The sequence below is a fragment of the Centropristis striata genome, chromosome 12 (assembly GCF_030273125.1).
Source record: "Centropristis striata isolate RG_2023a ecotype Rhode Island chromosome 12, C.striata_1.0, whole genome shotgun sequence".
NCBI classification, from domain to species: domain Eukaryota; kingdom Metazoa; phylum Chordata; class Actinopteri; order Perciformes; family Serranidae; genus Centropristis; species Centropristis striata.
In genome coordinates this window covers 18919497-18935050 of record NC_081528.1, presented here as the reverse complement: position 1 = coordinate 18935050, position 15554 = coordinate 18919497, and the positions used below count along the sequence as shown (strand labels likewise).

At 39.0% G+C, this 15554-nt stretch overlaps 1 protein-coding gene across 1 annotated transcript in view; it reads right to left on the bottom strand.

The window, feature by feature from the left end:
• The window catches only part of si:zfos-2326c3.2 (mitogen-activated protein kinase kinase kinase kinase 4), a 116780-nt gene that overhangs the window by 57613 nt on the left and 43613 nt on the right, over positions 1-15554 (bottom strand). Inside the window, exons 11-15 of the mRNA XM_059345611.1 lie at positions 11887-11959; positions 10456-10579; positions 7784-7900; positions 7355-7492; positions 2909-2977 (exon numbers count right to left, since the gene is read on the bottom strand). Of these exons, the coding sequence (XP_059201594.1) occupies positions 2909-2977; positions 7355-7492; positions 7784-7900; positions 10456-10579; positions 11887-11959 (521 nt within the window). The remainder of the gene's footprint in view (positions 1-2908; positions 2978-7354; positions 7493-7783; positions 7901-10455; positions 10580-11886; positions 11960-15554) is intronic.

The following is a 15554-nucleotide window of genomic DNA, read 5'->3' as shown; positions in this document are numbered from 1 at the left end:
AAATGCGCTCTATAAATAAAGTTGAATTGAATTGAATTGAATCTGCGTAGGGTTGTAGAGGGGCTAGCGCAATAAGAATAAAAAAAATCAATAAACAAAATCCTTCCTTTGCCACTTTAACTGTGATAATGATATTCCATTTCTGTAATTTTATCTCAAGTTTATATCTACAAGTTATGAAGTCAAGGGCTGCAAGAGCTAAGAGATGGGGGACTTTGTGATGTGGGAAGTGTTTGAGTAAGAAAGCAGGCATATTTGGAATTTGTATGTCTGAAACACCCACTGAGATTAGATAGTAACATTTTGGAAGAAAAACCGAGAGGCAAGTCGAAAGTGAGATGCGAGAAGTGAAAGAGGTCACATGCTGTGAGCAACGGAGGGAGGGATGAAGGGAGGAAACAAGTGAGGAAAGAAGAGAAAAGGCCTGCTGGGATCAGCAGAGAGAGAGGGAGAGGGAGAGAGAGAGAGAGAGAGAGATGGAGAGAAAGAGATGAAGAGAGAAGTCTTTAAAACAAAAGTGATGGCATGCTGTGATAAGCACCGGCTTAAAAGCTTGTCAAGATCTGACACTGCTGCTACAGTACAATATATGTCACTGTTGTCTCTCAGAAAATTTTGACAAATAGAGAATTAACCCATTTACACCTAAAACGGCTGGAAAAAATGCCTGTAAAACCTCTGGGCTATTTCAAAATAAGCCCCTGAAACCTGAAGCTTTTCTGGAAATTCAACACAAGTGTCAACGCTTCTACTAAATGATAGATTTTTCAGCCTCTGTAGCAGATAGAAATGAAATTCAAAAAGTATTTGAGAGCTTATAGCTGTTATATCTGAGCTCCCTCCGCTAAAGTCGTCTTCCGCCATGATTTCAAAGTTCTGGAAAAGTCCCATGTTGCATTGCGACACTCCCACATGTATTCTGATGCATTTCATTGGCCAAGAGACTAAAAAACTACAAATACTACAAAACGAAGTATCCAACAGCGCCCCCGGTTTTAATGGTAGAAATGCAGTAATGATTTCCCGGCTTAAATGGGTTGAAAACTACAATCTTACTGGCTTCTTGAATGAGAACTTTATATTTTTCTTTTATATTTTTCTCAACATTTTTTAACACATGTACAGCATAAAGACACTCAGGCCTCATCTACTGCACATGTATATGGATATTTCTAGAAAGGGATCATTTTCCCTCCATATGACCTTTGTTTTTCAAATGATCTCCGTCCACACTAGAATACTAAACTAGTTCTATCCGTTCCAGTAAGTGGTGATAAAGGCTACGTCAGGCAAAGTTCGCTTAATTTCCTGTACCGGTAACAACTTAATCTATCCATATTTAACAGCTATTTTTTTAACATCTTTCTGGTACATGGCCCGAGGCGTTATGACGGAATGTGACTCATCTGTGTGGAGGGACAACGAGGTGGAGTTGCGTCACCACGGAGAGAGAAGTGGAAGCAGCGTTGGAGGCTAATCCCAGCAATGCTCCTGAGGGCTTGGAACGTCACCTTCCAATACCAGTAGGCATTGTTGTTGTTGTTGTTGTTGTTGTTGTTGTTGTTGTTGTTGGTGTTGTTCCTGGCGCATGTTTATTACACAAACCACAGTGTGGATATCTGAATGAGGAGATGATGTCACCGTTTCACTCTCCCACATATACAAAGTAACAGGAGGACATAAAAAGAGAAAAGCTCAATAAATTGTCTCTAAGGCCAAGTCTACACACACAGACGGATGGATATTTTTGAAAATGAACTTCAGGGTTTTTTCTTCTTCTTCTCTTCTTCTTCGTCAAGTGAAATTATCTGTCCATGCAGCAAGATCATTTCCCTCAGATTTAGTGTTTTTATCTTGTTTTTAGACACACCTTTTTTGCAGTGTAGAAGGTGTTTTTGGAAATGTCTGATTAAGTGACGGTACAAGAAGAAAAAAACCAGAAGTTAATTTTCAAAAAATATCCATCCGTCCGTCTGTGTGTGTAGACTTGGCCTCAGAGACAATTTATTGAGCTTTTCTCTTTTTTTGTCCTCTTGCCTGCTCCACTGCAGTGTATTATAATCCTTTCCTCTTTGCCTACCCTCACTCTTTCAGCTCCTTTCATCTTACTAAAGTTCATCTTACTACTTAAAGTAGTCCCTCTCTCCATTTTTTCTCACGTACACACTATTCCTCTTGGATCAAAGCATAATCTCTTTTCAGTTTTAAATAAAATCGTCTTCTCATATCATCACAGTGGGAGCACCGCTACTTCAGAAGTCACCATATCTTTTTTTTTTCCATCGTTAAAGCTGCAGAAGATTTTCTACAATAATCGATTAATCGTTGATCAGTACTGAAAAAATGACTAACAGTCCAAAACCAAAATTTAAAAAATACTATTAAATCATTTTAAAATAATTGCAGATACATTTTTGGTCAATTGACTTATTAGTAATTTAACTAATTAATTATTTCACTTGCACAAAATTTCCCAGCTCATTAAGATTCAACCATGGATAATAGATTTTTCATCATTAGATTGTTCCTTACACACAAACACACACTGTTACTTACTCGTTTAGTGAGTATTAACAGGTGAAACAGGCAGCAGGTAAAAGAAGTAAATGAGGCCATATTAAAAAAAATAAAATATAGGACATTGTAGAAATCATGACAAAGAGAAAACAAAAAAAGAGAATCACATAAGAAATAAAACCCTTCCAAGAAACGCAGAAATCATAGAAGGAAAGGAAAGAACGTCCACCTGAAAGGTTAGCACACACACGAGCCAACATCTGACCAAAACCATCAGAATCAGCCCGAACTCACAATATATCAAAAGAAATTCCACCTGCCCTAACTCACATGAAATATGGAGGAATTAACGACAAGCACGTAAAAAATATATAGAGTGGAGGTTAGTTACCTGCTCTGCGGTGGAGTCCAGAGGCCTTACTGACACATCGGCACTCCTCTGTCTGCCTGGCTGCTCCTGCTGAAGACACACACACACACACACACACACACACACACACACACACACACACACACACACACACACACACACACACACACACACACACACACACACACACACACACACACACACACACACACACAGAAAAAGATAAGCCACATGGCTGACTTCAGATATCTGCCAGTATGTTCCATGACTTTGATTATTTAACTCCATTTAACCTCTTATTAAATTCCAAAATCCTCACATTCCACATTATTGTATTAGCATATGGTCCTTACAACAACAGGAAAACACTGGCACAACAAACACACACACACACACACATGCAGACACACACATGCACAGGGAGGCTTACTTTAATTAGGGTATACTAAGGTTTTGAGCAGAATTCTGAGAGGTGGAAACTAAAATATTCAGAGTGTGCAAGATGGCATGGAGCTTTTAGCCAACGCCCTCAACTCTAAATATTTCATTATGACCTCTTTTTTGAATTTCTCCTGGAAAATCCACATATGTCCAATTAGTCCCAGCTGGATATTTTTACATTTACAAAGTTTAATTAAATCTCGTCTTTTTTAAATATTTGCATTGGCTGCACCGCTGCCTTTGAATGTTGTTTATTCTGCTTGGATGTGAAGGGTCACATTCAGCAGAGCTTATTGCTGAAACAGCAGCTTAACTGGAAGACTAAACTTCCATGATGAACTGAACAAAGTGAAGAGCCATAACCCAATGTGCCATGCAGACTGAGGGTCAATCTAGTATTAACAAGACAATGACAGTGGAGGACACAGGACCTCATGATAGGACTGGGCAATATATATCGATATAAAAAATATATCAATATATTTTTAAATGTGATATGGAATCAGACCATATCACATAAATCGATAAAGTTCATTTCTTTCTTTATATATAAATGCTGCCCTTACTAGGGTTTGTCATATTTAGCTCTTTTGTAATGTTTGTGATTTTTTTCTCATACAAATATATTGATTTCAGAAAAAGATTGGCCTATTTCATTTCATAGGGTATTTTTATTTCAGATATTTTTTATTTAAATGTGCACTTTATGGAGCTTTGATTTAAAAAAAAAAAAGCCACTCCTGTTGTTATACAGTATTTATGTTCACTTAAATAAACGTTTCAATAAAACTTGTGACATGTCATATTTGACTTTGACTGAACATTTGCTCTCACTTTGCGATAAAAATATCAGGATATATATCGTATATCGATATTCAGCCTAAATATATCGGGATATGACTTCTGGTCCATATCGCCCAGCCCTTAGTGATTGTTAATACTAATTAAAGTTTCACTTGTGCTAATACAACAGGCACTTTTAAAATCCTTTTTCAAGCACTGTGACAACTCTAATGACACTGCCAGCCACATAACCACCCAAGGTGACAGGGGCCAGGACATCTCCCAGCATGCATTGAGGCAGAGTAGACCATGAGAATGTTTTTTCTGTTTCTCACCGCAGCTGATCAGACACAGTCCCTGTGCAGTGTGGCGGTTCAGACCCTGCTCCCTGCTACTTCTCTCATCTTTAAGCCACTGTCACACCACTCAATACATTACGTGATTCAAATCAATCAAAGTGTGAAATGATTGGAACCAGGCCCCAAGACAAGTTCTTCATCCGACAAAACACAAGACATCGCATCACACACTCACTGAACCTGTCGCATAATTAAATTCAGATGCATTAAAACTTAATGAAGCATCAGATCGATCCATTAGGCATGCTGCACTTAATGACTTAGTGGCAATCTGTGTAATCAGAATCTAATACGTACAGATAGCTCTGTGCCACACACACCAAACAGACATATAATATAACTAGACAGATATTAATAGCATTGAAATACAGTGTCTTCTACATGAAGAAATCACACACACCTGCTCCTCGCTGGTTATATACACCTATTGAAAGTCACTGATGTGTGTGATAGATCCATTACGCACGTGTTAGAATTAATAACTAAAAAAGTATTTTCCGATAGAGAGAGCTGCCTGTCTTTCTTTAGAAGGACTGGAACTGGCAGAGACACTCACTCTCACACACACACACACACACACACACACACACACGCGCGCGCACACACACACACACACACTGTCACTAGCACAGGAGCTCTGTCACACTTTGTCACAGCAAAGGTGAGTTTTAATTTCCCACACATTTGTATGATGTGAAAAATGAGCTTTTAACAAGGTTAAAGATATGTTTGAAGCAACTTCACGAAAGTGAAAGACCTTTCATCAAAGCAGAACAGAAGCAAAACAAAGGAATTGTAAAAAATTCCCAACTAATTTACAAAACTTTTGAAGGTAATATGATAATTTCTCTTCTATAAAAAGACCTCTTTTTACATGTAATTCATCAAGATTTCATTCAAGCAGCACCTGAATACAGATACTGATGGAAAATGTTTTTGATAAATGTGAAGAACGCTTCCGTTTCCTGTATTATGATGGGATTAAAGTTGATAGAAATATGTCCAAAAGGTCACTTTCCATCTCATAAAGTTTTGCCCTCCTCAATTATAAAATTATGAATTATAGGATTTGCCCTTAGATGGCCTGCCGCGTTGAGGAGGGAATGGTTTTATCACCTGGGTGACAGAAGCTGACAGGTGCAACCGCTGCATCAGTGCAAAACAAGTTCATGTGTTAACTCACTGCACCATTAAACACACACAGCTCAGGAGCTTCACACACTCACCTGACACAACCTATTCCTTCTGAAAAGATTCTGATTAAGGACATACAATATAGTCAATCTACCTGGAAGAAATTCCAGAAAGAAGAAAGCTAATACCTTAAAGCTGTACTAATACATTGTATTTGAACAATGTGGGTGATGACTATTTTGACTATTTTTGGTTTTTATAACTGTTCTGGTTCAGGCTTACTACTCTCATGAGTGCTATTTCCACACGCAGCAGACAGCTGCTTTCAGTGTACAAGTTACTGATAAACATACTGTACACTACCTGCCCAGCACTAAACAGTAGTGATGTGCCAGTGAAGCCTCATGAACCATTTTCTTTATTTTCTGACTCGACTAGACAGAGCTCTCCGATCAACAAAGAGCTGAAAGCACACTCAATTACCATTGCTTGAGCCTTTTTCTAAAAACCCAAGAACTCCATCTAGTTGGCCCAGAAAATAAAGAAAAGGGTTCATGAGGCTTCATTGGCACATCACTACTAAACAGCATACAGACAGTAAGCAATGAAGTGGTTAACAAAGTGAAGCATTTAGTGGCTAAGAAGATACATATAGGCACAGGCCATTTTATTAGGTACACCTGTTCAACTGCCCATTAACACAAATATCTAATCAGCCAATCACATGGCAGCAACTCAATGCATTTAGACATGTCGACATGGTGAAAACGAGCTGCTGGAGGTCAAAGAGAGCATCAGAATGAGGAAGAAAGGTGATTTATGTGACTTTGAACGTGACATGGTTGTTGGTCTGAGTATTTCAAAAACTGCTTATCTAACAACCATCTCTAAGGTTTACAGAGAACCTACAAATCTACAATGTAGTGTGAAGTGCAAATCTCAACAATTGCCAAATACAAAAAAAAAATACTCGACTCTTGAGTATTAGCAAATAATAGCCAATATCATGATATGAACAATACGATATGGCACACCCCTACTCTGAACCACAACACGTTCAACCTTGAAGCAGATGAAGATCACACAGCCACTTCATCACACCATCACACCTTGCTAGCAAATAAAGTGGCCTTTGAGAATATTTTCCCCAGGGGAAAATAATGCAAGAGCTAAAGGAACAGTTTAAGGTAGCCAGAATGCTAATGTTGCTTGTCTTTGTTGGATGTGTAAGTAGTCAACATGTTGCACTGTGCCCAAAAAATATAGTTAAGGATTAAGCAGAAACAATAGCACACCTTTTGCTAAAGATTGCAGAAAACGTACGCTTTTCCAAAACAATCTGTAGTTTTGGACACAAAACAGGTGAACAGAAACTGGTTGCCAATTGTTGGGCTGGTGGTGGCTGGTTGGAAAAGTAAATTACCCAACCCTAACCCCAATCCCTGCCTTTACCCAACCCTAATCCCAATCCCTGCACTCATATACTAAAAGCACCATTCCAAGAGCCTGCCCGCTGTTCAGGTTTAAAACCTATGCACACTTCTCAACTTCCCCAATGGTCAATCACACACAAGGTAGAAGTGAAAATTGTAAACACTCTAAAGACGACACTTGAGCCATGTAAGATATCCGTCCCACACAGGAAAAAAACAGGCTCCTCCCCTTCCATAATATAAACAACTAGTGCAGACCAATTGAATTCTCATTAATCTTAATGTTGACAAGTACAAATCCAGAAGTTTCTCTTTACCTGTCTCCTGTCGCTCCTCCTGTTGTGTATCTCATCCAATAAGACTCTGTTGTCGTGGAGCTCCGACTCCTCCCCAGGAAAGATCTCTTGTAGCTCCGCCCACTGAAAGGCGCAGTCTGCCAGTTGCCGCCTCTGCTGCTAGAAACAGCAAATAGCAGAGGAAATCATACAATCGGTCAAGAGCAAGAGTGGTATTGTTCTGTTTTTTGTTCACTCTGTCGCAACACATGAAATCTTTATTTATAGCTATTTAGTTGAAATTCTTAAGAAGTGCAACCTACAGCTCTCAGAACATCAACATGGCACATTAGCTCCTTTCATAGTTCTGTTTCATGCCGGGACATGTACGGCTCTGTACGGCAGAGTGAGGATGTCTCAGCAGGTGGAAGGTGACACATGTAAAGCTGTATGTAAAGAAGCATCACTTACATCCTCTAACTTTTGCCGCTGCTCATGTTGCTGCTGGATTCTCTTCTGTCTGTCGGCCAGTAGCTGCTGCTTGTATCGTTCCTGCTCCGCCAGCTGCTGCCTGTGCTGCTGCAAGGCCTGAACAGGGATTATTACATGATCAGAGTTGGAAAAAAACCCTCAATCTGAAGTCTTTGATTGAAAGGTTAAACGCATACAGTTAACTTGGCTCTGAAGTCAATTATGTTTGACTTTGATCCAGGGTCAAATGGACGACTGTTCCAACTGTGATATGAGCCAGATTCACTGCAAACTTTACCAAGAGTCTGGAATATGACGTCTACTTTTCTAACAAATACGACGATGACTTTTTTTCCATTTGAGTTGAGATTTGTTTGCTTCTTGTGCGATTAAAGGCTAAACTAAATGAATAACATTAATGAAGCTGAACTTGCTGCACTCACAACACACCCAGTATTACTCCATACTACAAATGAAAAATAAATATCACTGCTGCAATTACTGATTATGATTATATCGATTAATCTGCCCATTATTGTCTTTATTAAATGATAATAATTTGAAGTGAGGCAATGCCATTCACAAATTCTGACAACCAATGATGCAAATGCAAATAAAACTGATACACACACTTGACTAAATTGTGTGTGCTAATTTTTGTTGTGTGCATCAGAAATATTTTTTTGTGTCCAAAAACTGTAAATTTTTCTTGTTTTTTTTTTTTAACAACTTCAGTCCTGATAATAATTACCAAACATTCAATCATTTTCAGAATTGAAAATTGAAATGCCACTTTGTTCACATAATGTCACTTTTTTTTACTACAACTTACAAAAAAAGAATTATTTACTGTTTACTAAATGCAAAGTACTATTTTTTTTGTGCAGTGGGATATACTTTTTCTAAAACCGCAATGAAAACTAATATATATTAATATTATTTCCACTTTCCACTACCAGACTGAAAGTTGATATAACAGAATGCAGTGGATGCATATAATGTTCACTGGATCAAAAATTGAGGCTTTGATGGGTTTCTCTGGGGAGATATTTGTCCTTAAATGTCTGAGTGTCTGTACTTTGGCTATATAGTTTATGATACATTTATTACAGGAACTAACACCCTTGCCAAAATGAAAGAATTAACACAGCCAAAATGATGAAACATTAAAAATTAAGGCCCCAAACTTCCCAGTGAAGCACGAGGGTTATATGAGCACTGATGACATCATAATATTGGCAACATTCCTACTTCTTGGCATAGTAGCGTAAGGGTTTACCATTAATTACCCAGACCGTGGCGGCCCGCCAGATTCTCATGTGCACGTCACGTCATATTTCAAGCTATTGAAAGTATTTTCACACTATCGTAATATAAAGTTTAGCAGAGTGTCTGTCACCCGTCAGTTAGTGAAAACCCCGACCCACCTATTTGTCCTCCAAGACATGTGTGCTCACTCGCACACTTACAAACACGCACTGAATATAAAGAGCTGCCCCCCCACTGTGCCCCTGGACCCCCTAGATGGTTATTTTTAGCATTTGCTAATACTCCAGAGTTAACAGTAAATGTTTTGTATTTGGCAATTGTTGAGATTTGCAATTTACACTACATTTTAGATTTATGATTGATATTTATTTTGTTTGTCTTTTATTTATTTATACAGACAAAAAAAAATCATCTTTTCTATATATTTTTCAGTATTTTCTAGGGGTGTGACGAGATCTTGTGCCATGAGATCTTGCGAGATTAAACTCGACGATATTTCTTATCACGTTAAAAATCTGTCTCGCGAGATTTGCGAGCTATCCAAACTTGTGGGGGCAGTAAAAGGAAAAGAAGAAGAGGAGGAGAAGGAGGGGAAGCAGCAAGCAGCCAGAATGACATCGCAGGGGCCGTCTGCTCCTAAAGAAGAGTAAGAACGAATCGAAGCAGCACAGTCCTCCTGTACACTCTGTGCTTAGTTAGCGATTCCGGTTCATTCACAATGGATATATTTATGATCAGCGGAGACGCTGTGCATAATTAGCCATGCTGCTTTGTTTATGATCAGCTGCTGATGTTGTGCACAGTTGGTGACGGCGGCCACAGTTGCTTCTCCATGTTTAATCCATCGCTCAGGTGATCATGGTCAAACTGTCGTTAAGCCATTACGCAACGATCGAAAACCATACGTCACCTCCGGAGTCTCTAAATCCCTCTGGGGGCCTTTTTGTAATGGAGAAACTACATATAGTTAGCACTTGAAAAAAAGAAAGAAATATTCAATTTAATTTATTTTATTTTAACTTTTATAAATTTTAGTTTTAGTTTCAATTTGTGGAAGAAGTTTATTAAAAGCTCATGCTTACATCATGCATGTAAAGAGTTATAATAAAACATTTCAAAATGCATATGCAACTCAGTTAAATAAAAGTCTGTTGGTCCAGTCATATATTGTGTCATTGTAGTTTTCTTAAAATCTCGTCTCGTCTCGTGAACCCAATATCGTGTCCCATCTCATCTCGTGACCGGAGTGTATCATCACACCCCTAGTATTTTGTAATATCATCAAGAATATCGCTATCACAAAAATACCCTGGAATATCATGATATTCTTTTAGGGCCATATCACCCACCCCTATCTATAATATGAATCAATGTGTAGAAGGCTGGATATGAACGACACCTACCTGCTGTCTCTGTTGACCCCCACCGCCCCCGTGGCCTCCCTCTCTGACCCCGTCACGATCCTCTGTCTGTAAACGAAGAAACTCCCGTCTTAACGTCCATTCACCGGGAACATTCACTATGGAGCTGAAAGACAGGGAGGGAAACACTGTAAGTGGCCATAACAGACACCGTTATGTGCTGAAGTACACTAGAGGATGAAGAGAAAAACACTGAATCGCTGTAAATTCACCCATGAGATGGTCCTGGGCACAGTCACACACACACACACACACACACACACACACACACACCAACATACACACACACGCACACACACTTAAAGCTCATCCTAGAAGAAAGTGCTCAGTTCCTAGTGCCATCTGCTGTCTGAGGTTCAGGGACAGCGACAGAGATGCCAGTGCATCTGTCCATGGACACACACACACACACACACACACACATATGCCCCGTAGTGATTCATTAGCTTTGTGTGAGGAGCACTTAAGCAGAGGGAGAGTTCATAACGACATGAGAGTTAATCTACCGATAAGTGCTGATAACGACAGAGAATAAACATTTTTACCAAATCTTTGAGATACTGCATGTTTACTAGAAGTGTGGGGGGGGGGGGATCGATACAGCATAGTGTCGCAATACTTTGCATGGTGATATTATATCGATTCATGGCTGCCAAGTATTGGTATGTAGCGTTCCAATGGGCCGTCAGTATTTTCAACATTTTTTTCGCTCGCTTTCAGGAATATACTAGAGATAGTGGTATCATATGAAACTAGAAGATGTAAGGAATCTATAGGCACCATATATCAAAATAACAATAATAATAATAATAGGCTCTCTAGACTCTGATTGTGGAGAAATAAAATGACTGAAGTGAGATTAATAGACACGATACAGCAAAGCATAGCAATATTTAGCATGGCAATATTATATTGATATATATCATATGAAACTAGGAGATCTAAGGAATCTATAGACACCATGTGTCAGGATATCGTGTCGGGGAGTTGTCGAAATAACGCTGCTTTTTTAATGTTTCATTTAAAAAAATTCAGAGCAGCAAAGCTCAAAGTTTATGAAAGTTTGATAAAATGCTGCAGTTGTTGTCGTCCATACATGTTTGATATCACTTTGTTGGTCAGTCTGTGGGTTTGACTCTCGTGGAGAAATAAAAAGATTGAAGTGAGATGAATAGACTGAGAATTTTCTCTGATTTGACAAAACAATTCTTGATTGAATTTAACTTTGTGGACATAAAATGCAGTTAAACAGTTAAATCACATTATATTGTATCACAATACTCACTGAATCGGAAATAGCTTAAAATGGCAATAATATCGTACCGTGACTCAAGTATGGGGATAAAATTGTATCGTATCTGCTGATTCACACCTCTAATTTTTACATGGATTCATTAGGTTTGTATGCCTTACCTGGGCTCTCCTTCCTCCTCTGTCACCTCGTCATCCTCTCCTTCACTGCCACTGTACTCATACTCTGGACCCTCTGAGACAGAGACAGAGAGAGACAAAGCATTACTATCATTAAAAGTCATTAAAACAGACAAGGAAAAACAATACCTACTTGCAGAGATCAGTGGGAATGGACACCTCACTGCCCCATGTCTTATATTAATAAGAAAGAAGAGTAATCTGCACCTATTGTTAGGGATGCACTGATTGGTTTTGACCCAGAGTCGAATTTAAAAATAACAATTTGGCTGATATTCCATGGTGAAGTCTTTGTTGTACCTTAGAAATATCCATTATAAAAAAACAGATTTTTTTTCCCAAGTTATTTGCTATTTCATTTCACTTTCTTTGAATGAGCAGAAATTCGATCATGCAACCTTTAATATAACCTCATTTAAAATGAAAAAGATTCCATTTGGAAAATAACTGCTTCTTAGATTTTTTAACAGCTACACAACTACCTACTGAATGAGATGTTAATACTATAATACAACAATACATTATTTTTGTGAAAACAAACATTAAATGTACTTAAATGTAAATAAGTGATGTACAAATGAAGCTTCATACAACATTATATCATATCATTATATCATAGTTGTATCTATTTGCTAAAAGGTTAAAAGGCAGCCATTATAGCCAACAGCATCTTGTAATTCAGGTAGTCTGACAGAAATCTCTCCGTCCTCCTCTGAGACATACATGTGCATTCGCACACTCACAAACACGCACTAAATATGCGTAATTAATACCCAATATGTGTCAATATCGGCCAAATGTTGCACAGACGGAGGTAAAACATTGCTAATAGTTAGTTAGCCTTCTGATAACCATAGCCAAAGACTCATTCAAATTTGTGTTTATGTACCATGCAAGCCCCTTTGTCTATATTACTGAGGAAGCTATTGGAGCTAAAAAAATATATCAATTAGTTGAATGAAAGAAATTAATCTGCAACTGTTAATAATTAATCATTTGGATAATTATTTTTTCACCATCCATTCTCTGGCCAAAGCTTCTCTATTCTCAGGATTTTGTGCTTTTCTTTGTTTCATATTATCTTAAACTGAGTGGCATTGTGGTTCAGCTAGTCAGACAAGACATTTGGAGACATCACCTTGTCCTCTGGGAAGGTGTGACACTCTAATGTTTAATAAACCAATTGATGAATCATGAAAATAACGCACAGATTGTTCTACAATTAAAATAATTGTTAGTTACAGGTCCTATAGCTATGTTGGAGTGGATCTAAATATGTGAACAGCCGGCAGCTGCAGACCACTTGTGGAATGTGTCCCACTTCACTCTGCGTCCATGTTAACACACGAGCCGCATGAGTGTGAAGCTCGCAGGTTCTCTACTGTAAAACGATGCGTTCAGGGTATGGTCATGGGTGGTGCTTGGAATGAAAGGCTCTGATGTGTTTTCACTGCTGTGGGTATTCTTCTCTGGCACACAGTGCTGCGTCTCTGGCTTTCTGAACCAGCCACTGTTTCATTAAAAATTCCTCCATGCCTGCCGACTCGCTCCTTCATCGTCTGCTGCCAGTAGCAATTTTGTCATTATCAAAGCCACACAAAAGTACAGTGTGGGCAAACTTGGGTAACAAGAAAGTAAATGAGAGTCTTGTTTAGTGGAAGACATATGGGACAGAGTTGTTACACCATGGCTTCAAAACAGCACTGCTGAATCATCTCAATCCTGACCCAGTGCAGCTCTCACAGCCCACACACATCATTGTTACCGAGCCGTTTTTAAATGTATATTAGAGCCTAATAGTTTGGATTTTGGATTGGAAAAGTGTTTCTGAGAGTCTTTCTGCACCCAAATTACTGCACAGGCCAGCACTGTTCCAGGGGGCTTATTGTCCAAAGGCCAGGAAGATGGGCCAGCCAGCTTAGCATAACAACATTTGGCCAACATATGGTGTGAAAGTAGCTCGGGCTAACTTGAACATTTACTTGACACGCCATATGTTGCCATTAACACGCTGAAAGGTGTGTTTGTTCAAGCCAGAAGGAAGGAGGACAAGTTCTGCTTTTTTGCAGTGGACGGAGGAAATCTCTGCTCCGCTGCTGTGATGTCATGTTTGAAAAGTTTTGGCTTGCGTAGTGTGTTTCCGAGCCAAAGCTGCAGGAGAGGAGAGTAAATTGAGGGTTAATGCCACTTTTGCTGTCTGAGAAGTGGCCTCCCTTTTTTTTTTGTCAGCGGTTTATCTTCCAAAACATAGACCATCTTTGGCCAAACTGCACTCTTGGGTATGCTGAAAATGACACATCCTTTTTGCATCATGTCCGGAGCATTGATTTTCTTTTTCTGCCAGTGACTTTTTCCCACACGCACTTAGAATACCGCCATTTCATTACTCTGGAGGGGCACAGGGGCGCACACACACATATGCAGTCTCGCGCACACACACACACACACACACACACACACACACAGGGCATGCAGCATGCAGAAAGCCTACCAGTCATTAGTGTGTTTTTATAAGCTAACAGAAGATTAGAACCAGATGGCCATTCTGTTTCCTCCTTCCTTCCCCTTTCAGCTTCTCTCTCTCTCTCTCTGGTCTGTTTCTGTGTCTCTCTCTCTTTTACTCTCTGTTGTTATCACTGTCTCTTTCTGTCTCTCATCCGTCTGCCCTGCCTGCCTTTCAGTTTCCCAAATGAAGATGAATAAAACTAATGGACAATACAAGGATTTCTTACACTTCTTGAATATCAACATGGAGAAAAAAAGGAAATATCTTCTCCTCCGCTAACTAATATTTTTCTCACAGTTTGTCTCTCATACCCTCCCTCCCCTTATTGCTAATTTGTATTTGTATTCTTTCTCTCTACATCCCTCATTCTTTCTCTTTTCTTCCTCTTTCTCCATTTCTGCCTCTGTAAAACATTTTGAAGGCAACAACAACTGAAGGCTGTAGAAAAGAAAAAGGTCAGCTGTGTACAGCCTTTTGGCCCGACCCAACATTCTCTCACTCATGCAGTCTGGACGTCTCAATGTCGCCCTCACTCTCTATTCAACTCAATTAAAAATATCTGGCATAATTAGTGTATGAACTGTATTATTGAGGCATAATCGTATACGTATGTCAACATTTATCAAAAAAACCCTTTAAAACTAAATCCTCCTTCCCTGAAACTGTCTTTTTTGTTCCAACAAATTGCTGTAATAGTGGAGAGGAATATGTGTTATTAAGTGCGACTTCACTTTAGCAAACTAAACAAAGTGTAATTTATGCAAAAGAAGTTGTGTTTAAATTATGGGTAACACTAGCAGCCTAATGAAACATTTCCATAAACAGCATGCTATAAATTAGCAGAAAGGCAGTGTTTTTAACAGCCTGAGAGAAGCAGCTGCTGTGCCATTAGTGCAGCTGGTGCACTCTCTCAGCTTAAGTGTGCTGATAGTTCTTATTCCACTACAAGCAGCCTAAAAACCCACCTAATGCAGTGAATTAGTGAGACATAATGGGAAATCTATCCTGTGAAGAGGCCTATTTGTAAAATGTCCTGGAAATTCATTAATTATCCAAAGAATTTATCAAATACCTCCGCTTCCCTGTGTGAGAATCAGCTCTCAAACTCCTAAATCATTCTAACAATGCAGAACAGAGATGATGA